The 27712-nt window shown below is 43.1% G+C and overlaps 1 protein-coding gene across 1 annotated transcript in view; it reads left to right on the top strand.

Moving 5' to 3' along the window:
• CORIN (corin, serine peptidase) overlaps positions 1–27712 on the top strand; it is a 55369-nt gene that overhangs the window by 18159 nt on the left and 9498 nt on the right. The window contains exons 8-17 of the mRNA XM_078864734.1: positions 180–296; positions 1408–1485; positions 2717–2948; positions 5238–5383; positions 16754–16867; positions 18563–18676; positions 20468–20578; positions 24100–24244; positions 26127–26249; positions 27392–27441. Coding sequence (XP_078720860.1) covers positions 180–296; positions 1408–1485; positions 2717–2948; positions 5238–5383; positions 16754–16867; positions 18563–18676; positions 20468–20578; positions 24100–24244; positions 26127–26249; positions 27392–27441 — 1230 coding nt within the window. The remainder of the gene's footprint in view (positions 1–179; positions 297–1407; positions 1486–2716; positions 2949–5237; positions 5384–16753; positions 16868–18562; positions 18677–20467; positions 20579–24099; positions 24245–26126; positions 26250–27391; positions 27442–27712) is intronic.

The following is a 27712-nucleotide window of genomic DNA, read 5'->3' as shown; positions in this document are numbered from 1 at the left end:
GCAATGGTGTTTGTTAACCTGGACGAAGGTTAAATTCCTGTCATATACTGAACAAGCTTACATCTGTAATGAAATATATATATTTTTACTATCTTTTGCAAATAAACATTGAATTATACCAGTTATATTAAACCAATGAGAGACATTTCTAACCAAAGATGATGATGATACCTGTGCAGCGTGCAAGAGCCATGGCATGCAGGAGTGTGATGGCGGGTTGTGCATCCCTCCCTCGTACCTGTGTGATGGGGAGAGGGACTGTGAGGATGGGCGCGATGAGGAAGGTTGTGGTCCAGGTGAGCCTCTAGTTCTTTTGCTTACCTACACAAATGTGTCCTTCGTCGTGAAAATATAGGGGTAGGTGATGCACTTCCGATTAGCACGGTTAGTTACATACGGTGTGAAATAATTTCAACAAACATACATATAGCAGTTCCCTTGGTTAAAGACTTTGATTTGAGTTCATCCAGTTGGGTATGTATGTTGAACTGTCTTCGCACCATACGTAGCCAACCATGACACTGTGGCAGAGCAATTGGCTCTGAATTGGCAGGATGCGGGTTTAAATCCTGTTCAGAGGTTGCCTTGTGCCACGATTTCTCCAGAGAGGAAATAATACCCCCACCCATGTGGGAAATGGGTATCTTCCCATTGCCCGTTTGAAAGCAGAGGTAAGTTTGCTTGAATGTCGCTACAGCAGCGGTGGTTCTGTGAAGATCGTGGTCTCAGGTTCAGGACCACCTATGTAGATGAGGATCACCTGATGCTCATTTGTGTATGGAGAAACTTTGTCTTTTGAATAGATGTGCACTCAATATACACTCACGGTTGTGGATTCAAATTAAACCTGACATTAGGTCGGTGGGAATTTTCGAGATGTTATACCATATTATTCTGAAAGGGATGGTCGAGACTGGAAAACAAGTGTATGCCAGTTTTATGGTAATTCATCCTGAATCTCGTAAACATGGCTCAATTAAACAACACTTCCCTACTGGCTTCTCAATACCAGGAGAGAAGAAACCCGTAAATAATGTTTATTGTATGGTAAAACAGCCACCATAATTGACATGGCACGGTGAGCCTATCATTCAAAAATGGATTGTACGTATGTATGTTGAACTTCTTTCGCATTGTACGTCACGCAACCATGCTAATTGGAGGTCCACAAAGGGTCCTCAAGTTGCTCGGATTAATATTCTATTGACAGGAGGAATGCTGCAGTAGTTCACTCGCTCTGATATGAACAGGCAACACTGACTTCCCAGCCATTGCCAAAATCAGTGATATCTGGACCGCACATTGATCAGTGTGGTGCAGTATGGGTCACGGCATAGTAAGGCCTCTAGTCAGTAGTATCTCGACAAAATGGATACACGTGATTGTGAACGTATTTTTGCTTTGCAGCGTCACCTTGCACGCACGAGAGCCGGTTGTGTGACGGGATTCCTGACTGCCCAGACATGCGAGATGAGCTCGACTGCAGTAAGAGACCTCGTGCGGTGCGCGCGTAAACGGCAATCTGTGACAGATGAGTAGCATTGTGGGAATTGCATAGGTGGGAATTGTTACACCCATGGATTAACTTCTAATTACCAATAAGCCGCCCTGCTTGTGACAGAATTTCATTCAGCAGTTCAGTTATTTCACTAAGCTGTTACATAACTGGGCTTTAATCTAGATCATTGAATGGTCATGATCCTGCGTATGTACATAAGCATATACAGTATTGGTATGACTTTTCTACTTATGCTGTAATGTCCTCGTTACAAATAGTTTTTTATGTTCATACTAACAAACGCTCATGGAACTGAATTATATATCACAGCCTAGTGTTTGGTAAATGGCTCTTCTTCAGTGCAGAAAGACAGGGACGTAAACAGATTGGGGTCCATATTTATAGCCACACCATTTACAATGTGCGGCCTTCAATAAACTCTGAACATTGAAACACAAAACGTTGCCCCATAGGTAGTTGGTTTTGTAAGGGGATATTTGGTAAAAAAAAAAAACCTAAAGAATAATATTAAAATGTAAACAAAAATGTAAACCTGTTTTAAGTTCAAGGATAACCCATAACAAAAAATGTCAATCTTCTAAAGAGCTCCAGTGTACAGTATGGTACTCCTGAAAGCTATGTGCCTGGCATCAATGTGCAATTAGTGCATACCCCTGTGGAACGCAGATTAGCCATTGATTTTAAATGGAGGCATGCCCAGTTCGATCCTATGTGAGCCATAACAGCTTTTTTCGGTGGCTAAGAAAAACATTATTGATTCATGTCGACAATAATTATATGATACATGCTATATAAAAAGTTAAGGTGCAGCCCTGAAATTACTCTTGAGCATGTTCCCCAATAAGACATCAGTGTGAGGGTCACCACACATTTGAAACCATTGGTGTTTGACAGCACGATGACGATGGGGGCTGTTTTCACATGTTGAGAATTGTGGGGGGTTGCACGTCAGGGGCCGCACTAAAGGCCACCAGGAGCCGCAGTGGCCCGTGGGCCTTGCAATGAAGAACACTGCTTTAGAGGTTATTCTTGGTGTACTCTTCCACACTGGCCAGACGTCGTGGAAGAGGTGGGAGTACCCACACTTCACCCGACCGCACGTATTTATATCACAAGTCCGGTGTGCTCAGCAATTCACCACGGCAAGCGTCTCCCCTACATGCCACGCACATTTTTCCGTTTCATCTTATTTTTCAGACCTGTGTGAACCAATCACCCTGGAGTGGTGCCTGAACCAGCCTTATAACGCCACGGGTTTCCCTAACGCCCTGGGACACGGCACGCAGGCCGCCGCTGCTGCCAGCTGGGAGGCCGAGCTTCTGCAGGCCCTAACCCATACCGCCTGCCATCCGCACATGACCTTCCTCAGCTGCGCGCTGCTCCTGCCAAAATGCAAGCCCAACTCCAGCCACAAAATACTTCCCTGCCGGTCCGTGACCCCCCTCCTCTACCCTTCCCCCCAACCCTCCCCCCCAGCCCCCCCCGTTCCCCCGCATCAGAGACGGGAGTTCCTCGGCCAAAATTAGAATCAAACCTACGTAGCATCCCTTGGAACTGTTGACCTTCAACGTGTTTCTTAAATGCCTCTCTGTCACTTGTGAGTAATGCGCTAAAAGTTTATTAGAATTTGCAGCGACGATGCACTGTGTCTCTTTGAGGACATGTACGTCTGAAAAAAACAAGGAAGAAAAGTCATGCACACGCATGGGTCCTTTAACGCTTTGCAATGTCAATTTGTCCTTGGGGGTATATGATTGTTTAATGAATGCGTACAATCTGTATTGATATGGATCATAAATATGGGCATTAGAGTAACAAAATGGAACAAAAACTGAAAAATTCTGAGAGATGCATGCGTGCGAATGGGTTTGCTTGCAGTTACACTCATCAACCGATAGATGGACACTTGGATTCAAGAATATATGCGGGCTACAGATGTAAAATTGACGGTTCTGAGCTAGTGTACTTTTCACACTAATAGCATAGCTTTTGTCCAAAATGGAAAATGCTATTAAGCAACATATTTGTGATGCCCTTATGAAAAGTCTGCAAGGATGTGTCAGAAACTCACTGGCTGTACTGTCATTGCCTGGAAAACTTGCAGACCAAGAGATTTGAGAGTTTTATTGATGTATATGATCCACCAATCCTTTCCCTCACTAAGCCTTGCTTATTCAGGTGCTCCATCGATTTAATGTTTGACTGTAAAATATAAGTAAGAAAAAAGGTTGCACATATAAGAATACCTGATGCAGGCAGTGATGACAAGGAAACTGGAACTATTTGGACATACATGTAGGATGGACAACAGGGGAATTAAAAGTGTGTTGTTGGGACAAATGGAAGGAACTGGAAAGAGAGGAAGACTCAATAGAGAATGGCTTTGACGACGACATAAGAAGATATTGGTGCCAGAAATATGTGGCACGACTTGGTACAAGACAGAGGAAAGTGGAAATAAATGATCAAATATGCAGTGGACACCGACGGGCTATCTGCCCATGGATGATGATGATGTAAGATATTCAGATTATAAATGTGTTTATCTAGATGACATTTAAGCAGAGCACCTAACTTACAATCAGAAGATCCTGACTTTAAAATCCCAGTTGGTGGTTGACTCAACCTCTGCCTGGGAGGTTTATTTTATTTAGTTTCACCCAGGGTGAGAACTCAAGAGACCATGATAGTCTCAGTCTCATTTGCAAGAGTGACCTGAGGCATTATTCTGCCAGTAGGTGGTGTGGGGTGATGATTGCTGCTTCGTGTAATCCCAATCGAGTAATTTGCGGGTAATTTTCAATTTTGGCAACGTTTGACAATGATGCCAAATATTAACCCTTTTCTTACAAATGACGTCAGGGGATCATTATCGCGTTCACCGTGAAGCAGACGGAACGTATGGTTATGGGTCCCGCAGGAACGATCTGGAAGCAGCAGCGGCGCTCATGCGAAGCTGTTCCAGGCACTATGGGAATGAGCAACGCGAGTGTCGACTGTGATGAGACACACAGAATCCAGCACCCTGAGTCAAAAATACCTGACACGCGGCCAAAAAAAAACCTCACAATAACACAGCATCCAGGAACATTGGTATATCAGAAATCTGGTCTTTGAGCTGATACTCATTTTATTGGTGACCCTCAGCCTGTGGTGGAAATATCACATTCCTATGGTAGGAAATAGTCAATAGGACAGCCGCTGTTGATTTAGAGTCTATCACGGCCAAGTTTAAAACGGACAACCTCCTGATTGTGAGTTAAGTCCTTTGCCACGTGTCACATGTGACGAGGTCATAATAATAATAGTAGTTGCTGTATAATTAACGATCATCATCACGATCCATGGGCAGAGAGCCCTAGGTGTCCACTACACATTTCGTAATTGTTTCCACTTTCCTCTATCTTGTGTCAATATGCTCAAGTAGTGCACATCTTTCTGACGCCAATCTCTTCTGTCGTCAATTAACAATATGTGTGTAAAGCACCAAACCTTTTTCTTCCGATATTAGGAAGCCACTGGAGCGATGCACTTTTAAATCTAGATTGAAAACTCATTTTATTAGAACTGCTTTTTGTCTTTTAATTTGTTGTCCCCCCCCCCTGCGCGGTTGGCTATGTACGGTGCGAAAGAAGTTCAACATACAGTAACACACATGCAACTTGTCCAAAAACGAATGTGGGTGCCGGTCTCACGACGGAGGCCTCTCTGTGCGCAGGTCCCTGTGTGAGGAGGTGCGAGGCAGCTGCGAGAGGCACCTCTTGGCCGTCGGCTTGAGCTGGCCCCCTGAGGCCGAATGCGGGCGTCTGTCTCAGTGGGGGCCGCCGGATGCGTGCCTCCTGCCAGACGCCAACAACGCGGACGGTGAGAGGGGGGGACGCCGGTGTGCCACGCGCGGCACCGTGCGTGATGCTGGACGTCTGTGAGAAATAGCTTCGTAAAGCTTTAAAGATAATAGGTTGTACCCTTTCTGGCAATAAAACAGGAGGTGTTAAGACGTTCACACACCAAATATAAACCGTTTGCAAGGAATCGAGTTCGGATTAACCACACGTACTTGTGATGAACATGCAAACCAAATAAAAACCTTCTGATTTCTTGTAAAAGATTTTTATTTGGTGTTTGAACATCTTAACAACTGTTTTATTGCCAGAAAGGGTAAAACCTATTCTTAATTTTTCATACTTTGATACTGGCAAAAAAGGTCCCATTTTGTAGCTGCTCTCCCCGAGCTATAAATGCCCTGATAGTGGCATTGTCTTTGTACTGTTCGCCTTTTGGCGTTCTCTGGTCTGACACTGGTGAGACTAGGCCCTAAAGAAGGCTGTCTCTGGTGTAGGCCAATCAGTTTGAAAGACAATGCATATATTATCAGAGCATGTTTGTATGCATGCTCACCACAAGTACTGTGTGGTTCGTGCAGACCTGATTCCTTGCAAAAATGTTTCTATTTGGTGTTTAAACATCTTAACACATCCTGTTTTATTGCCAGAATGGGTAAAACGTAATCTTATTCTTTCATATTTTGATACTGGCAAAAAGGTCCTGTGATATCTTAACACCTGTTTTATTGCATGAAAGGGTAAAATGTATGATGTTTTATTACTTCCCTTCTATGTATGATGTTTTTCATACTTTGATCCTGGGAAAAAAGTTCCCTATGACAGAGCTTCGTCGATCATCGGATTGATTCCTCCTCCAGCTTAAATAAAGATTATGATTCTGATTGTAACGGGAGCCGAGGGTGGACGCGAGTGAATTAGCTTCACTGTGGTTTCCTCTCGCAGTAGCAACGGCACCCCCCAACTAAATACTACACTACCCGTGCGGCGATTAAACTGTCTCCTCCGTTCAACAATTAATTATTCTGTCTTGTTTCACAGTTTTGCTCCGTCTCACCGGTACCGTCTCATTTTTAACGCCTTTCATATCTGTACTGTTTTCATGGTCTAATTGAGTGTCTTGTCTTTATTCTGTATAATTTGTATTGTCTCTATCATTTGTACTGCATGTACTCTATGAAAAATATTTACTTACCTCTTTGGTTCTTTCAGTAACGTCACGTAGGTATAAAAGTAAATAAAAATAAATCACGACGTTTTGGCGCAACACAAGCGTCCGTCATCAGGTGGGAAAGCGTAGTCTGCTGCTGAGGCAGACTGTTTTAAAAGGTTTGAAATGGGTGTAGCCCAAGGGTCATAAAGAAGTGACTGGGGCTAGTGATCTTAATGTGAGAAATTAGCATGTAACTGTAAGATAGGAAAGCGGCCTCCTAGACGAGGACACAAAAGCGGCTATGTTACAGGTCGGAATAACAGTTCCACACTGCCAACCAGGGATGATATGTCTGTCTGTCTGTTGTGCATGGCCCCGCCCCACCAGAGGCCTCCCATTGGCTCGGTGGCACCGACCAATGGGAGCGGTGGGTTGGGGTTGGTAGAGGGGGGGGGTTAGTGGTGGGGGGGGGCACCGCCGCGACTCGGGGGCCAATGAGGAGACGGGCGATGTTTCATTCACAAAATTGAACTGGGGGAGGGTGGCTCCATTCATAAAATGGAATCCTTGAAAAGAAAATAGCGGATCTTCGTGTTTCTTTCAACATTCCCAGCCTTAAGGTGATTCAGTTGTGGGTGGGAGGGGTGGGGCTGGGTGGAGAGGGGAGGGTGGGGAAGGAGGGGCTGGGTGGGGAAGGAGGGGCTGGGTGGGGAGGGGAGGCTGGGGAGGGGCTGGGTGGGGAGGGTGGAGCTGGGTGGGGAGGGTGGGGAGGGGGCTGGGTGGGGAGGGTGTGGTGGGGCTGGGTGGAGAGGGTGGGGCTGGGTGGGGGTGGGAGGGGTGGGGCTGGGTGGGGGATGGGAGGGGTGGGGCTGGGTGGGGTGGGGCTGGTCACCCCTTGGTGCCCTTATAAAACTCAACGTTTAACTTGCACACTACACTATACACGACACGATACACTACACTTACAGTGAGGGAAAAAAATATTTGATCCCCTGCTGATTTTGTACGTTTGCCCACTGACAAAGAAATGATCAGTCTATAATTTTAATGGTAGGTTTATTTAAACAGTGAGAGACAGAATAACAACAAATCCAGAAAAACGCATGTCAAAAATGTTATAAATTGATTTGCATTTTAATGAGGGGTGACATAAGCTGTTGTCTCTTGATTCTGTCAGTGTGTTTTTTGACCTTGATAATCACTTTACAATGAAGAATTCATTGAACTTCTGTATCACTTATTTTAGCTTCCTTTCTGCCACAGCACAGCCAGAAATATCCACAGCGTAATCCTTGCCGGATCGTTCTGTGCTTAAATAGAGCAGGCTCTCCATTGTTCGGGGCACTGACATTCACAACACAATCCAGATTTGCTCAAAATCAAAATGGATCTCATAATTTGCTTTATTTGTATTCTGTGCACATGCTATGAACTGACATTGATCTATGGAAGTAGTCATGTATTATCTCAAAACTAAAAACAGGACTGGCATGTAGGTTACATGTAAATGCCATATACCTCTGTGATTTTGAACTATGGAACACTTTAGACAGCTTTGCGGATTGTACGGTCCTAGTATCCGTTCATCCTGAGGGCTTGGTGTACGTGCTCCAACTCACTGGCTAGGTGGTGCTGGTCGGAGATGCAACGGGCCCTATGGTGTAGTGTTTTTATACGGGAATTCTTCTGGGCTGGATGGTGGTGGGAGTCAGGCTTTAGATAGGCATCCGTGTGGGTGGCTTTCCTGTAGACCGAATGTCCCAACGAGCCATCAGGTATCTTCTCGATCAAAACATCCAGGAATGGTAGCTTGCCATCCTTTTTCACTTCCATGGTGAATTTGATAGACGGGTGTATGGAATTGATGTGGTCTGGCAGGCCATGTAGTCAGATGACGAATGTGTCATCTATGTATCTCTTCCACAAGGAAGGACGTAGATGCAAACTAACCGGCTACCTTCAGAGATTTGTTCATGAAGCCATCCAGATATATAAACACAGACACAACTTCAACCGAGAGGATGGGTACAAACTGAGAAATCATTGGAAGGACGTTATTAACCAGGTAAAGTCTTAATTGACTGATGTTTCCATCCTACCTGCCTATGTTAGCTGTTATTTCCGACTTTCTGTGTCTCTCTCTCTATGCCTCTCTCTTAGATCTCTCATGCTTACCCTCCTTTTTTACAGTTGCATGCTAATTTCTCACATTAACATCATGCTAATCTCTCACATTAACATAGCCACTTCCGTGTCCTCATCTAGGAGGCCGCTCTCCTATCTTACAGTTACATGCTAATTTTTCACATTAACATCACTAGCCCCGGCCACTTCTTTATCACCCTTGGGCTACACCCATTTCAAACCTTTTAAAACAGTCTGCCTCAGCAGCAGACTATGCTTTCCCACCTGATGACGGACACTTGTGTTGCGCTAGAAATGTCGTGATTTATTTTTTATATTTTATTTTATACCTACGTGACTTTACCGAAATAACCAAAGAGTATGGATTTCTGCAGTCACGAAAGCTTCAAATCAAGAATATTTACTTTCTTTCTCAAGTCTTTGTACTGGCTGTATTGTATATGCTGTTTGTCTTATCTCTCCTTTCCCATTGTATATTTTTAGTTTGCAGTCCTTTTTTGTCCTGTCTAGTTCATTTTGATCATTACCCTTCATGAGAAATCTGCATAATGTGTATGATTTATAAATAATCGAATAGATGAATCTGCCTTGAGCACAGGAGTTGGGTTGAGTTCTTGCATTCATACCAGATACACCCTAGGGAAATGTTTTACAACCAGAGCCAAAGTGATCTTACAAAGCAGAAACGATTTCGATTTAAAGCTTTCGTGACTGCAGGGATTCATCTTCTTGGTTCTTTCGGTAAAGTCACGTAGAAGGGAAGTAATAAAATAATAAAAATAAAACATAATAAAACAATTCTCACGACGTTTCGGCCACAACGCAAGCAGCCATCCTCAGGCGAAGAATGAAACACCCCAAGCTTGGAGCGTATATTTAAGCTGGGTTAGAGGGGGGGGAGGTGGGAAGAAGAGCGCCTAAACAAAATAATTTGCATATCAAGAGGAATTCAGCATATGGAAAATGCGTAGGAGGTGGGCGGGGGGGGTTCCAAATCAATACTATGCCCGTGCATTATGCAGGATTAGCAGCATCAAAGGGGGGGGGGGAAGGGGGGGAGCATTAACAAAGGAAAGGAATGTTAATAGTATGTAGCTGTAGTTACTAAACAACCACGTAAAAAAACTACAGTATAAACTGCATGACAAACTAAAGTATAAACTACATAGCATCATCAGTAAACTTACTATACTCTACAATAAGCTGAGTTACTAACAGTAAGTAATACATGAAAAATTCTACGTTGTAAAAAATTATATAATATGCTTCCATCTAAACTTTATTCTCTTACATCACACGCGTCTATACCGTACTATATACTTCCATAGGCAAAACCAACATTAAATTACATACTGTATTGCTATAAACCACCCTATACCTTATACATTTTTAATATAACACTATGTATTATTCTACCCACCCTAATGTGTATCTGAAGAGATGCCGCGACTCTAAGGTAATACCGAACGCATTTACACTAACATCTGCTGCTGTAACTTCTTCTAATGCGAAACGAATTCTGTCTAGAACTAGCTTAGCTCTTATCTCAGAGAAAATCAGACTTACGCGCACCGAACTAGATCAGTTAGACAAGACACTCTACAAATCACACTTATCCTTGAGTGCAACAATGTCCACATCGGATTGGGAACATGTGGAAAAAATGACTGCCTCTTCAGCTGCCGCTATGTCGACTAAATGTAAGGACAACTTGATTTCCAAATTCAACCGCCTCTCAAACAAGAAACCGGACCCACACATTGAAAAGCTAGATGTTAACAAAGTCGTAATTAATCGCAGTAACAGTCCTATTTCTGAAGGTTTGAAATCCGTTTTAGCTAAAGGACTAAACTTTGCAGTCACACCTAGACACATACCAGTTAATGATATAATTGCTCGAGTAGATGTAGCTCTCAAGGGCTTGAGTCACATCGCTGCAGACGTAGCAAGATCGGAAATCTCTGTAACCCTCAAAAACGCTAAGATGCCAGCTAGCAACATCAGCAAAGATGAGCGTTTTGAATTAGCTCAATTAAAAAAGAGGGATGACATTGTCATCCTCTCAGCCGACAAAGGCAATGCCACTGTCATCATGGACAAAATAGAATACAACAACAAAATTCAAGAACTACTCACCGATGGCAGCTATACAAAAATAAAAAGAGACCCCACCAACAGCCTCGTCTCCAAAACCAACAACATCATTTCTGCTTCAACCACATTAATTGATCAGACCAAACAGTTCTCGTTGAAACCTTCTGCAGCCAGGCCACCAAGATTGTACGGCTTGCCAAAGATACATAAAGAAGATACACCTCTTCGTCCCATTGTCTCTACTATCAACTCCCCGACTTACAAACTGGCTCGTTTTTTGTCCGAAATCCTACGGCCTTTCACTGGAAAAACCACCTCTGCAGTACTAAACTCTACTGACCTGGTATCAACAATCAAGGGGATTGCCCTGTCCCCAGACGACCTGCTTGTCAGTTTTGATGTGGTTTCCTTGTTCACCAAGGTGCCTGTGCCTGACACCATCGCAATCATTGAAGACTTGGTTCATCAAGGACTGAATGCTGGGGTACCCCCCCTGGTGAGACACTGCTTAACCAATACATACTTCACCTGGAATGGAACCTTCTACAAGCAAATTGAGGGCACCCCAATGGGCTCCCCCTTATCTCCGGTTGTAGCCAACATCTTCATGGAGAAATTTGAGACGGACGCCATCCAGACTGCGACTCTACGCCCGACCTTATGGAAGAGGTACGTAGACGACACTTTTGTCATCTGGCCACATGGCCGGCCTGCTCTAGACCAATTTCTCGACCATATCAATTCCATACACCCAGCCATCAGATTCACCATGGAAGTCGAAAATGATGGCAAGCTACCCTTTTTGGATGTCCTAATCAAAAGGAGACCTGATGGTTCAATGAGCCACTCTGTCTACAGGAAAGCCACCCACACGGATGCTTATCTAAAACCGGATTCCCACCACCATCCATCCCAGAAGAATTCTCTCATCAAGACTCTATATCATAGAGCCCAATGCATCTCCGACCATGAACACATTTCCAGTGAACTCAAACACGTACGCCAAGCTCTTAAGGCTAATGGTTACTCCGACTACACAATCCGCAAAGCCATCACTCCAACCACCAAGAAAGATCCTGTTGAGGAGCCTTTCAAGACCATCACCTTACCCTACATTGCTGGGGTCACAAAAAAGATCTCCAAAATCCTGATTAAACACAAGATCCAGGTCCGATTCAACACAGTACATAAAATCCGTGATCTGGTACCGTCTGTAAAAGATGTGGTTCCAGACATACAGTACCCTGGTGTCTACAAACTAAGTTGCCTCTGTGGTAGCAGTTACATTGGGGAAACCAAACGACATGTCTCGGACCGCATCCGTGAACATAAAGCTGACCTGAAACACTGTAGGACAAACACCTCAGCCGTGGCAGATCACTGTTACAACTCAGTGGGCTCACATGACATTGACTTCTCCAAGACAGAGGTTATCTGCAAGCCATCTGGCTATCATGAGAGATTCGTACATGAGGCGATCCACATTTACAAACACAGAGACAATTTTAACCGAGAAGATGGATTCTGGCTTAGCAATCACTGGAAGGACGTAATAAACCATTTTGATACACATTAGGGTGGGTAGAATAATACATAGTGTTATATTAAAAATGTATAAGGTATAGGGTGGTTTATAGCAATACAGTATGTAATTTAATGTTGGTTTTGCCTATGGAAGTATATAGTACGGTATAGACGCGTGTGATGTAAGAGAATAAAGTTTAGATGGAAGCATATTATATAATTTTTTACAACGTAGAATTTTTCATGTATTACTTACTGTTAGTAACTCAGCTTATTGTAGAGTATAGTAAGTTTACTGATGATGCTATGTAGTTTATACTTTAGTTTGTCATGCAGTTTATACTGTAGTTTTTTTACGTGGTTGTTTAGTAACTACAGCTACATACTATTAACATTCCTTTCCTTTGTTAATGCTCCCCCCCTTCCCCCCCCCCCTTTGATGCTGCTAATCCTGCATAATGCACGGGCATAGTATTGATTTGGAACCCCCCCCGCCCACCTCCTACGCATTTTCCATATGCTGAATTCCTCTTGATATGCAAATTATTTTGTTTAGGCGCTCTTCTTCCCACCTCCCCCCCCTCTAACCCAGCTTAAATATACGCTCCAAGCTTGGGGTGTTTCATTCTTCGCCTGAGGATGGCTGCTTGCGTTGTGGCCGAAACGTCGTGAGAATTGTTTTATTATGTTTTATTTTTATTATTTTATTACTTCCCTTCTACGTGACTTTACCGAAAGAACCAAGAAGATGAAAGCAGAAACGATTATTTAGTTATTGTATTCCAAGACATAAATATAGTTAAATGTATCATACACGGTGTTGAAATGTTAATTACCTCACCTGGTATGCGGGAGGTCGTGGGTTCGATCTCAGCCCTGACGATGCCTGTATATTTCAAGTTTGCATGTTCTCCCCCTTGGTCGCGTGGATTTTTCTTCTGGTCATCCGTTTTTCCCTCCACATTTAGAAACGTGCGTTTCGAGTGTTTGGCTGCTGGAAATGTCCACCTGATAATCCACTTCGTTGAGCTATCATTGTGGCCAGGTCGCTTATGAAAAATAGCTATATAGCTGTGGGCCTCACCTGGCAAAATGTAGCTTATAGTTTGACATATTTGTATGCATTCATTTTTAAGGTCAGGCAAAGGTGACATAAGCTGTTGTCTCTTGATTCTGTCAGTGTGTTTTTTGACCTTGATAATCACTTTACAATGAAGAATTCATTGAACTTCTGTATCACTTATTTTAGCTTCCTTTCTGCCACAGCACAGCCAGAAATATCCACAGCGTAATCCTTGCCGGATCGTTCCGTGCTCAAATAGAGCAGCCTCTGCATTGTTCGGGGCACTGACATTCACAACACAATCCAGATATGCTCAAAATCAAAATGGATCTCATAATTTGCTTTATTTGTATTCTGTGCACATGCTATGAACTGACGTTGATCTATGGAAGTAGTCATGTATTATCTCAAAACTAAAAACAGGACTGGCATGTAGGTTACATGTAAATGCCATATACCTCTGTGATTTTGAACTATAGAACACTTTAGAAAATCAATTCATTGAGATTTGTATTTTGGAAAAAACAATGTATTTTGGAATCGTTACATGAATCCCATTGTTTGTTGTGGTTCTGTGGATATTAGAATAGCCTGGCCTATGTACTCATGTGGGTTCATGCATAACTAGTTATACATAACAGCAAAAAACGGTATAATTTTAGTAGGTTCGTCATACTTCGAAATAATAACGTTCACATGGATGTGCAATGTTGGCAAAACGACGAATTATGGCAGCGCTGAATATTTTGTGCATGTTAGTTGTATTTTATTTATGTTTTAACATCGCATTTCTGCTGCTGTATGCAGTCTGTTCACACTGGGGAGGTCAAGGGGTGCCAGAGGGAGCCTTTCAGCTGACCACACGTTTTCAGACCCTCCGGCAATAAAGCCTAAGTTTACTGACTTCCTGGGTAATACCGTACTTCTTCATATATCCTGCACAAGCCTTCTTTGACACGCAAATCTTTGAGCATAGTGCAGTGCCGAAACGTAAAAATGTGAACGAATGACCGCCTGGTGTACGATTCGAGCAACCAACTCCATTTGGTCAGAACATGTCTGCTAATGGAGGCTGCGACGTTTTCGGTTCAAACGGCCCAGCTACCAAGGGGTCCCGATGCATTAACAGACATGGTCAAGAGATGGCAGTAAAGTCGTTCAGGAAACGTGGATTCTTTAGTTGCGTGCAGGTGTTACACACACGGCATACCTATTTGACGTGGTGGCACATTTTTTTTAGTGCACATCGTCTTGTTTTTATTGAAAATTGTTTCTCAATATACAAAGTTCTCATTTTAACTGTTGTCATTCGAATGTCTCTGTAGTAATAGCTGCTAACATATTAGGGGAAACTTTTTTTTCTAATTATTTTGGTGTCTAGAATTAAATGTCTTAGTCTTCAAAAAAGGGAGTATAATAAATTATCATGCAGTGATAAATCTCGCAACATTAATACTCGAATGTGCTGTTGTATGAAAATATATAGTACATATATAAACAGTGTTATCAAGGAATGTTGGCTTTATGGACATTACAGTTATGTAAGGGTATGGATGAAGGATGGGGATTTGGTTATTATCGGTGAAAGGCAGCGTTGGCCCAGTTTCATTTTTTCTCTGCTCTTTGTCTGCGGCATCACAGCCTGCGGAACTGTCCACGGTGTTCTTCTTCTCCCCGGGGGTTTCGCACCCAGCTGTGGCTCTGTCAGCCCACTCCTCACTATGTGACTGCAGATAACTGGAGCGGTCAATTCACCGTAAGGGAAATAATTGTGGAGCGGTTCAGCCTCGCAGATAATAATAGGAGTTGTGGATAAGGGAGGGATAGATAAGAGTAGTATCGTATTTCATGCTTTTTAAAATACCATTTGACCGGTTTATAAATGAAAGATACAACGTTTAAGCTTGTGATATATGTAAGCTGTTTGAATATTTATATTATTATTTGAATTTATAGCATTTTCGTAAAAAAAAATTCCGTGATTCATATTTTTTACGTTTTGGCATTGAGCATTTGTATTCCTTCCATGGCCCTGCACAATGTGTTCGCACATTGTCTTGGCAAGCTCTGACCAGGTTTGAATAATGAGCTTAACGTTTCAACGCCCATATGCAAGGCAAGAAATCTGTGAGTTATTTGGCGGTGTGGCTACCCAGAAAATCCATGCTGCTACACAGAGGAGCATAATAGATACTCACGCTTGTTTGCGGGCTCCATTGTAACTCATACCACAGCATTGCAGGAGGGACAGCTTCTGGATTTTATAAAATTGAAGGCACAATCTACACCTCGAATTAGCACGGTTGGCTACGTACTGTGCGAAATAAGTTCAACATACGTATGTACATTTGAATATTAAAGGGTGGTCCAGTCTAACCTTGTTGGAAATAGCCTATTATACTCACGGATAACAACGCAGTTGTTATAAGAGAATGTTGGATTTTTGGACATTATGGCAAGGTGCCCCCTGCAAATGCCTGCTCATGCCTCTGCTGCTAGAAGGGCCTTCAGGAGAGGGCTCTATGTAAAACCCCCTTTGTAGGGTATTCTGGCCTAATCTCCCACACTGGTCAGATGTCTTGACAGAGGTGGGAGCACCTACACTTGACCTCATCACACGCGACCTGCCCATGAACGAACTGGCGTACAAGTTTCGGGTGGCACTGTGGCAAGATGTTAACTACTTCACCTGGTATGCAGGAGGTCATGGGTTTGAACCCGACCCTGACACCTATATATTTGGAGTTTGCATGTTCTCCCCTTGGTCGTGTGGAGTTTTATCCAGGTCCTCTGGTTTTTCCCCCCACATTAAGAAACATGCATTTAGAGTATTTGGCTGATATCGCTCTCAACATAAGCCACTTCGATGAGGAATCAATTGTGGCCAGGTGGCTTCTGAAAGAGAGCTATATAACTCAGTGACCCTTACCTGGTAAAATAAAAGTTTGAAAATGTTTTCATCGTTTATTCTGCTGGGTGAACAGAGGCAGGAAGGGGATTTAAGATACTTAATTATACGAGAGGAGTATCACTTGCATCATTATATAGAACTCAGTAATAGCGTGGATTCTCCGAATCACCCTGAACTTGATTCCGAAATCATCCTCGTGTGTGTTTATAGGGCCTTGCGTTCTGCCGTAATAGGTGCCCGCTAACAGCACGTGCCCCACCAGTCTATTCAGGCTATATGGGGAATATTTGTCTGTGTGTTCATCTAATCTTGCCACCATTTCCCATCCCCAATCACAGGAAGCCATTCTGTAACTGTGACTGATGATAACGACGATGATAGGGACACGCACAGTGGCACAGTTCCCTGTGACATACACACACACAGAAAACGATGTACTGCCAGCACCCCCCCCCTTCGTCCCCTGCGAGCGAGCCGTGCCTGGCGCCCGCGTGTCTTTCAGCCCGGTGCTCTCCGCTGCTGCATTTCCGCTGCGCCTCGGGCCACTGCGTGTCCGCCGCCCGGCGCTGCGACTCGCGCAGCGACTGCGACGATGCGAGCGACGAGCAGGACTGCGGTACGTGCGACGCCCGCTATACAGCAACGCTCACTGTTGCTACATCGGAGTCGCTGGGAAGGGGGCACACTCTACTACAAGCAAACTCTTGATTTGAAAGTCTCTCTCCTGTAGTAGGGACACCACCACCATCACTGTGTGCTGTGAACAGCTTCGCTCAGCGCATCCTCCCTTCAGCGATGGTAGACCGCGGTGGCGAGATGTTAACTACCTCACCTGGTATACATGATGGTCGTGGGTTCGATCCCAACCCTGACGCCTGTATATTTGTAGTTTGCATGTTTTTTCCGTGGTCGTATGGATTTTTCTCTGGGTCGTCCGGATTTTCCCTCCACATTGAGAAACATGCGTTTAGAGTATTTAGCTGCTATACATTTCCACATTTAAAACATCCTATACATTATTTTTTATTTTACCAGGTAAGGCCCATTGAGCTATGTAGCTCTTTTACAAAAGCGACCTGGCTACAAATGATAGCTCAACGAAGTAGCTTATCATGTGGACATTTATATCAGTCAAATATTGATAAGCCACTTCGTTTAGCTATTATTTGTGGCCAGGTTAGTTTAGATACCATAAGTGGTGCTTTGTGAAAAGTAATCGGTGTTTTTAAGTTCCTGCCACAGGAATGTGAAATGTATAAAACTGGTTCAATGCTATAACAATAGCCACGGCCTTTATTGAGTCACATCAATCATATTCACAAGTTCAAAATGAAGTGATATAAGAATTAGAAATCAATTCCTAAACCTGCCACTTTTACAACAGTACGTGCCAACACAAATTCTGCAGAAAATTCAGTTGGAAATCAAATGAAATGGATCAAAGGCATTGATTGCTAGAAGCTCAAATGCATTTTGGGTGTCAATATCAACTGTCAATATTTTAGTTTGTTTAGGGTCCCTTACGTGCAGCTGAAATAAATCTGTACATGAATTCTGTGCCAGATTTTTAGGAATGTAAACTCACCGAGGTAAATTCTCATGCTTTGAGGAGGGAACTGTTGTGGTAAGGATTCATATAAAGCATCCATCTTTATTATCTTTGAACCATCAAAAGCAGTGACAATGCTCCACAGTGCTCTATATTGATTTTAACAATAAATATCCACATAGTAGTGCAAGAATCCCACGTTTTGAATAAAAAAATATGAACGTTTTAATTACAGCACTGGAATTGTATTTGCAAATGTGTTAATAATATGTAAATGCCTTATACAACTCAAAATAATATACTCCTGAATGCTGCGAATAAATCTAGAGTGAAAAGATATTAGCTCCTCCAAGCCTTCATGTATTGTGTAATTATGAAACGTGTAGACCCATCTCTGCTTTGCCGTAAATAATAAAGTTTGTCTTGTGCGGATTTATACGAGTTTGAAGTTCTCATAAATGAAGCTGCAGGCTTCACTTCAAGCGTTACGGATTGAGCGGTTAGCTCACAATATCCTTGATGGATAAAGCAGTGTTTCTGGATACCCACTCTCCGCGTCGCTGCGTATGCTCCAGCTGCGTTCATCCAAATGAAAGGAAGTCCTCAACGCGGCGGCCCATGTTTCACAAGCCGATGATTATCCGGGATGGCAAGCATATAAATGAGGACAAAGCAATACACTTCATTTTTGCATTTTGCCACGGAACTCCCAGGGGATATTGTACACTAACGGAGGCAACCGTTATTGTGTTTCTACTGCAGAGTGCGCTCAGAGAGGGATGTGGGAATGCTTCTCCGACAAGAGCTGCATCAATCTCGACATGCACTGCGATGGCTTCCCAGACTGCCGGGATGAGGAAGATGAGAAATTTTGCTGTAGGTTTGTGTTGTATTACAGTACAGTATTAATGTCACGTTTCTGAAGGCGATTCCAAATGCTCGTGTGTTGAGCTGTATATTTATATGTGCATATTCACAATATTAATAACCCCCCACAAGCATCATTGCTCTGGCATTTGAGTGTTTACCACAATTTTCAAAGAGTTGTGTCACATTGTAATAAAAATAATCAAAACGCCTAAAAACATTTGTTCAGCATAATTCAATATTATCTCTGAATATTATACTTCACATGAGGTCAATACGTTAAAGAAGCTGCAATTAATTGGTGCACTTCATTCAACGCAACCACAATGCAACAACGTCTGAAAGTTCTCTTATTGCATAATTGAGTGTCATTGACTGCATCGCCATTAACCCCTTTTGAACGTGGTTGATTGTAGACATTGTGAGACATTGCATTTTATGTAATAACTTAAAAAAGACGGATATTTAGTTATTCATACATGATTTTTCGGTTAGGCCACGTAATGCTCTAACAACATTGGTGTTGTTAAGACTTTCACCACCCAATGCAGCCAACAATATTAACTGCAAGGGTTTAACTACGTGACACTTATTATTACTGCAGCTCACTGACAAGTTGAATAACATGCCTAAAAAACTAATATAGCGATTTTCTTGCAGTTAATTTTGTTGTTAATATTTTGATGAAACATTGCAATGTATTTTTTTATTTAAAGCTTTCGTGACTGCAGGGATTCATATTCTTGGTTCTTTCGGTAAAGTCACGTAGAAGGGAGATAATAAAATAATATAAATATAAAACAATATATTGGTTCTTTCGGTAAAGTCACGTAGAAGGGATATAATAAAACAATATAAATATATTGTTTTATATATTGCAATGTATGTATGCATTTTGAACTTATTTCACACCATACATGCTAATTGGAGGTGTACGACATGAAACAAATATGTGGATTTTTTTTTATTAAGATGTTGTTAGAAGTCAATCGTAACATTTGTACCAGTTATTGGATCTCTAGGTCTCCCCATAAATATAAATGAAAATAAATCTCTGGATTTTTTCTACACTGCTTTTGTCAGTGGCTGGCTATGAAACAAATAAACGATGTTGCCCACTCGTAGGAAATTGCAACAATTCTGTTATATTACTCTGATGAGCACGGTTGGCTGCGTACGGTGCGAAAGAAGTTCAACACACATACATATACGTAATAATCCGCGTGTTGTTTTCTGGGATGGAAAAATCGCACAACCTGGAAAACGATGCTCAGATTACAAGTGGATGTATAAATACGTGATAAACAAGGAGTTGTTGATATTGGAAAAGAAACCAAACACACAAAAGTGCAGCGTGCCTGGCCAGCTTCGGATTCCTGCCGTTCTCATAATTCATAATGCATGGTTTAGTTCACTTCTCTGAATCTTAGGCATTCCCAGTGAATCGTAGGATTCCTAACCATGGCCTATCTTGGCTTAACAACTCGTGAACATATTAATGCCTTTCAAACCCTCGCCAGTGGTGAAAACATTATTTTTAACTGTCACTTAATGTCTTTGGAATTGCTTTTTTGTGTTTAGTTTGTTATCCTTCCCCCACACCTCCGATTATCACGGTTGGCTACGTACAGTGTGAAAGAAATTCAACATCCATACTATAAGGATAACAGAAGGGATCTGGAGTGAACACAGAAAAACACCCAATGATTGACTGCATGTTTGTGACACATCCAAGGTCCTCGGTTGGCCACCATGCGGTGCTTCGCTGTTGTACCAACACCGGTCTCTTGTGTGTTGCAGCCCAGTGTGAGGTGGAGGAGGTGGCCTGCCTGAACCACCAGTGTGTCCCGCAGAGGGCCTGGTGTGACGGCGAGAGACACTGTGCAGACGGATCTGACGAATGGGACTGTGGTGGGTATCAACGTTGTGTCCTAAGGAGCTGTGGCATGGGCAGCATGGTTGCGTGGGTCACATGGACCACATGAATCCCATTTGTTAAGCCAATTACTTTTACTGTAATGGTGGTGTTTCGGGGCCAATGAACTTATCATGTGAGCGTGTATCATGTATCATCTGAGCTACCATGTCTTTTGAGGTGTGCACAGTAAGACAGTGGTTTCTGTTTTTGAAACTATCCAAACGCAACTCCCCTGTGAGGTTTTTAACTTTAGAAAAAAATCTGGCATAGCTTCTGTCGTTAGACCTAATCTTGAAGTCTCTCCTTGGATGCCGATGCCTTGGTCTATTCCAGGCAGCAATCTTAAAGGAGCTCTACTGACAGAAATGTGCAGGAGCTTTGTAGTCTGATGCGATGTTTTAAATTGCATGGTTTGTACACTGGGGCTTGATACATTTATTATAGAGTGCAATTGTCTGCCAACTTTTGGTAAAAAATGGCCAAATATGCAGAAAATATCAATTTAGCCATTTCAGTCTGTCAAACAACAGTCGCAACATGCAAGGGGACACCCTTAGTAAGTGCTATTAACAATACATCGCTGATGATGAAGCAAATTAATACCCATAAAAATATTATTTTCTTCTAAAGGCTTTGTGGGGAAACCTCAGGCATTTTTGCATAAATAAGGTAAGCGGTAACACATTCTCATGACACCAGACTTTATATAATAAATGAGATATTTTGACCGCAGCAGGCTATGCGAGTTGTGTTTACATAACTCCACCTTGCGCTCCTCCTCCCCTTGATGGGCGCCTCTACTCAAGGCCTTCTACACGTGGTGAGAAAATTCCAAACCAATGATAAATATCATCTTGTTGGAGTCAGAATGATCTCTAGTCACAAGTTGGTTCCCCAATGCACGGGCCCCCAACTTGTTTTCATGAGTATTAATATTCCCTGCTGCCCTGTACATACACATTCATTGATATTCATTGATGAGCTCGCAGTGAGATATAGTTTCTTAAAAATGCACCGAGTCCTGAATTAGTATAATATACAGGCAGTCCTCGGGTTACCAACACAATTCGTTCCTGAGACATGTACGCAAGTCGAACGGTTCGTAAGCCGGAACACAATAATGCACTATTTAAATTCCCATACGGTCAGAGTAACACTATAAAACAAATAAAATAAAAGTAAAAACTTTTATTTTCACTTACCTTGGGTCCTGATACTGGCTTGTACTGTCGTCGGAAGGGGGCAATGAGTCATCACAATTGCACACACACGGGGCATGCGCACACACACACAGACACACATCCCAATGACAACGATCCTCCGTGTAGCCTTCACCAGGCTGTTGGGGCCAAGTTATGTTTGCGAGTAGCGCCTATGAGGGCCGGCACGATACACGAGGGGGGTCAGTGGCCAGGGCCACGCCTGGCCGCCTTTTTTTTACACGCTTTTATTTAACTCACTCTGTTGTCGTATCCTCAAATCTTGTTACTCAATTTTAACCCACTTCCCAATGTGGTATCGACTGCAAACTTGGTATACTTATGTCATACTGATGACAATACTATATTCTATCATTAAAAATAAAAACACATTTTTAAACCATCTTTTTAATATTATGTTTCGGCTTGGGTCTAATTGTCAACGCTCAACTCACGTTGGCTGTAAATCACATTATGGCAAGCCTTTTGGGCCACTTCCTGGAGTCGTGGAATTATGCCATTACCAGTACGGTACATTTCATCAAAGCGTGTTTTTAAAAAAGTATTTCTAAATATTACTTTGACTCCCCAGTGGTGATGTTTACACACGACACCAGGTACTACTGTTGGCCGTGAGCAAGAATCGAACTCGGGTTTCGTAGCTAACCGCGACACTACCGCTCCCCACACACACATCCATTGACTCCTCGCTCGAGGCCGACTCATTACATCTCGCGTGGGATCGCTCCTCTAAACAAAATAGTTCCGCGGTTCAGTTTGCAAGTTTGCGTTTTAAGTATTTTTTTTCTATTTCATGAAAGCTGGTTCGTTATTACGGTCGTTTGTAAGTTGGTCGTTCGTAAGTCGAGGACTGCCTGTGATTGCATTGTCCAAATTATAATTCTGCTGTCCAATGTATCGGCAACTCATACAATGTTCAATGGTTGGTAAAATTATTTTAGCTCAATTTGAGTCGCAAGTGGGCTAATACAAACCTAGCTGCTGCTTGCCCTCCCAGCGCTTGTAAACATGGTACCAGTTGCTCACTTCAGACTAATTTAAGCTGTTAGACAGGACCGCACTGCCTACAGAGACCAATTAACATTCGTAAAAGCTGACGTCCTCGTAGGCTATATGGTATTTTAAACTTGTGCAATATGTCATAAACTAGATGCCACGCCACCCCGTCCATCAACACGACGATCACGTGGGACAATGGGATGTCGACTATTTCTCATTCGCGTGACCAATTTTGGATAAGGTTTTTTTCCATGGACTTTCTGTTGTCAGCACTTTCTACGAATATAGCAATGCCATAAATACGGTGCAATGCCACAAATAAGGGGCATTTCTGTGTTTTTTTACGATTGGTACATCACATTTACTGTGGGTGGCTCTGTCACAACAATCTGGGGAGCGCGCGCTCAAATCCAAAGCTGCTGCGCAAGCGGCGTACATCACTGCGCAATAGTTTTTCATGCGGAAAGCGATGAAAATGATTTCTGCCTTGGCCAGCGTGCACATTAGCTGCTACGCCGATTAATAAACCACATTAGCGTGCCTGAGCCCCCTTGTGGCACGGTACTGATGGATTGCGTATGTATTGTTTGTCACCGTTCCATTACTGCAGCAACAGTAAACACTGGCTGGTGCCAATACACTGATTGAACAATATCACGTTTGTTTAACGGCAGAAACGATTACCAAGCGCTGCATTCATTGTTGATGAACGTGTTGTTTGTAAACGCCTAATTGCCCATGGTTCAGGCATGTGGTGGAGAGATTTGAGCATATGGCTTGCAATGGGAAGATTGATAATTTAAATCCCACTGGAGGTCAATTAATTATTTTCGGGTCAACACAACGATTTTCATTTTGTGGGACGTTCAAGCTGGCTGCCCGGTCGACAGTCTCGCCCCCATCCTAGGAATCTTTCCAACACCAGCATCACTCATTGGGCCATTAACAGAAGATGATTACCACCCCGTGCTTGTTAGTGTAATACACAATAATAAAACTCCGTTTAACACGGACGTTTATGCGAACGTATCTCAAGACGCCGTAGATACTGTGGGGATGTGTACATGACATGCATTGAGGGACACCTTTGCCAGTGCCGGGGTTTGTGAGAGGAAGACTGTCCTCGTATGGGATCACGGAAGCTGCCACTTGAGAAGTGAGAGTGGAACCAGAAGAGACGGGTGCCGGAATACCTATACAAGTTGTCTGTGGATGTGTAAACCAACAGTGGGGGGAAAACTTATCAGGAAAATAAAAAAAGTTTTAACTCATGCAATCTGTGATGTTTCGAACAGTGGGGATGTCGGACCACAACGCAGAGGTGACGCCTGGTCCCCGGAGCGCGCTGCTCGTCCACAGACACGCACAGTCGCGCGGGGTCTGCGCGGACGGGTGGAGTGTGGCGCTCAGCCACTTGGCCTGCGCTCAGATGGGTTTCTGGTGAGAGTGGAACACTTGGCGTGACGGCCCTTGGTGACTCGGCAACACCGATTCACACGCACACCCACACACAAAGAGAAATATCATCCTTGTAGTCTTTAACAGAATATTGGAGCAAGTACTGTTTGCAAGTAGCACCCATGAAGGTTGGAACAGCACACGAGGGGGTGGGTGGCCAGCGCCACGCCTGGCCGCCTTTGTCTCCCTAAGTGGCGATGTTTACACATCGCACCAGTCACTCATTTGAGGCTGAGTCGACCTAGAGGAGGAAGGCCTAGGACCGGTTTAGATAATCGTCACCAGTGTTGGTGGCCGTGAGCGGGAATCGAACTCGCCGGGTTCGTAGCGCAGCGCGCTAACCACTATACTATCGCTCCCCACACACACAAAGACAAATATCCACCATATTGGTGCAATGCTGTTAGCGAGTAGCACCTCCACACACATACACATCCAGACGTAAAAAAAAATCGCTGAACACAAATGACACGCAGCTCGGTCTTTCGGCGTAGGCTGACTGGCGAGCGGGAAAATTCAAGCAACATCAAAACTGGACGGGGCAGAGCCACATGTGGCCCGGCAGTCTGTTGTACACAGCGACAACAACACAGAGACTTTACATAGACTGGTAAATGGCTGATTGTATAGGCATCTAAGCCGTTGACATTCAGTACGTGGACTATATAGGTTTTAAAGAGTATATTTCAGTAGTAATTCATTGTCGGGTCATATCCTGCTTTGACATGTTTTCATGAATGTTTTCAGCTTAAATTTATTAATTTGTTTGAGAACGCACAATGCGACGACTTCAACATTGTCTCCATGAGATTTGGTGATCCTTAAAATAAATGCTCTCTTTACTCAGAATTCACCCTTTGTTCGATCACCCCTCTTCCATATAAATATATAACCAGGTAAAATGTAACTGTGCACAAGCAGATACAATTATTTAAACCTTTTCGTGAAAGCTCTTGGGCGTAAATATATTCCAATGTTAAATTCAACATTCACATGTGATTCACACTCTACTATCATTTAAAACATGTGCACGGTGTATTTTTTGCAAATCCTGCTGCAGTGAACTGCACAAAACAGGTTCTGCCTGGCAAGTCTGAGCGTGGGGCTGAAGAGTGACATAGCTGTCAGTGTAGTAGAATATTACAATTGACAAAGCCTCTTTCCCTGTCCCTCTGAAACTGGTGCAGTGTGTATTGTCTACCACATATGTTACGGGCTCTAAATAAAATCACGTTTGATCCATAGCTGCCAGTTCTAAATATAATTCTGTAGACACATCATCATTGTGACTGTGCTGGTCAACTAGATTGTATTGTGCAAAATTTAAAGTTGAAAGCTCTAAGCACGTAACACTAAGTATAGTTGACGTAGCGTATGAAGTGCAGCTGTCTTGTGGAAATAACCATGTGGGGAAAATGTGACGTTTTTGTTCAGCATTTTCTTCCTACACAATATTCTACACTTTGCTGGACCGCAGCCAACACTCGTGTCAGAAATGTGCAAAGTGCAAGCCTGTTAATGCTGGCACAGCTGAACAGCATGGAGAGTTGTAACTTACATTACAAGAGGAAACTGCTAAAGTAAGCCATGCACTGTAGCTATTAAGACCCTAAACCATTATTTATGAGGGCAGACCAATGTATGTGGATCACATAGCCCAAATACCAAATAATAATTATAATAATAAAAATCTTCATTCAAATGCCCTCAAAATTACCAAAAAATATAATTATTATGATTGTCAAGCTATGGACATATATCTTGTGAATCCGATAACACGATAAGTTGTGATGTTTGATATCTCAAATAGCATTGATTGGTGTTTTGTTGCTGTTGTTCTGTTGCCGTTGTTGTTGTTGTCCAGGGGCGAGGCAGACACCCACTTTCTTCAAAGGGCAGTGAGGAAGAAATTCTTGCCTCCTCTGCACCTGACACCTGGATGGCATCAGACAAACACCAGCACCGTTCAGGCCGCCCTGGCAGAGGGGTGAGTATTTGCTGATGCAGCCCCTCCCCACGCACGGGCGTGAAGGCAAGGTGACCCCACATTCGTTTCCAAACCAACCCGTGCCATATCGCTTTAAACGTATCACCGTGCCTCTGGTTGCCTAACTTGCTCACACACCTGGTTGCAGGCAGACAAAAAAATTAATAGCAGCCAAATACTCTGAACGCATGTTTTTAAATGTGGAGGGAAAAACCGGAGGACCCGGAGAAAAATTCACGCGACCACGGCGAGAACATGCAAACTCCAAATATACAGGCGTCAGGGTTGGTTTCGATCCCACGACTTAATGTGTACCAGGCGAGGTAGTTAACATCTCGCATGCAGTAAAAGTGTCACCATCCCAAAATGAGCAATTGGTCATTCCTATCTCCACTGCCGACCCTGAACCATTGGTGAAAATTGCATATGCAATGGAGAGGAACACATCTTTCCACAGCGTACACTCCCACAGATAAATAGCAAATGACAAACGGCACGTACTAAGATGTGTTCATATTGCAGAGGGACAATTTTCCGGTGGTTGCTCTGGGGCTCAAAATGCAGGTGCTCCACTCACCTGCTGTGTAAGCTTCCATCACTCGATGCAGACACTCGCATATTCACACATCTCGTCCTGTGTATACCGCTGTATATTTATAAATAATAAGAATAAAACATTGTTGCTGTGAAGAATTCTATATTTGTGAGAAAGATCATTGCCACTTGAAATCAGGCAATCGGAATCGGTAGATATATTCAAATCTGCTTTGAAAACCCATCTCTTTACTGTGGCCTTCCCTCTTTAGTTTGGAGGCTGCCCTGGTTCTCTTTTTGTTCCCTGCTTTTCATGCATTGTGCATTGGGATCCTAGGATTTATGTCAGAATCAGAATCTTTATTCATGCTGGAGGAATCCGATGAGCTATGAAGCTCTTTTTTCACAGATGTCCAGGAGATGTCAATTTAATGGGCCACATCCTGCCGACGGGACTCACAAAGTAAAAACTGGCCCAGTTTTTATTTTATTTTAATAAAAGTTGCTGGATAACATTGGTTTGGAAGGCCTTCTGGATGATGGACCTTATCCACTATTTTGTTTTATTATGTCTTTTTTATTTCAATTGCCACCTTTTCTCTCCCTAGGATTCCATGTGACAGCGAGAGCATAGTGTCTGTTATCTGCCACAGAAATGGTGAGTTTAAAAATGTAATCATGTACATGTAGGCACTGTTTTACTCTTAATATTTCATGTGCAATAGAAATGCTCGACTCTTGGTGCTTATGGACGGCTTGTGGGGATGCTGTGAACTCACTCGTAAAAATATACTGCGTTGCTCCGAACTTTTTGTGGAACCATTAAAATAATGGCCACATCATTAACCTTCTTGTTCGGTTAACAACCTGTGGATTCTACATTGTACTATTCGTTATGCACGCCAGTGGCTACACGACTGCAATCTCAT

The sequence above is a fragment of the Lampetra fluviatilis genome, chromosome 19 (genome assembly GCF_964198595.1).
Source record: "Lampetra fluviatilis chromosome 19, kcLamFluv1.1, whole genome shotgun sequence".
NCBI lineage: Eukaryota > Metazoa > Chordata > Hyperoartia > Petromyzontiformes > Petromyzontidae > Lampetra > Lampetra fluviatilis.
This window is presented reverse-complemented; position numbering and strand designations above follow the sequence as displayed.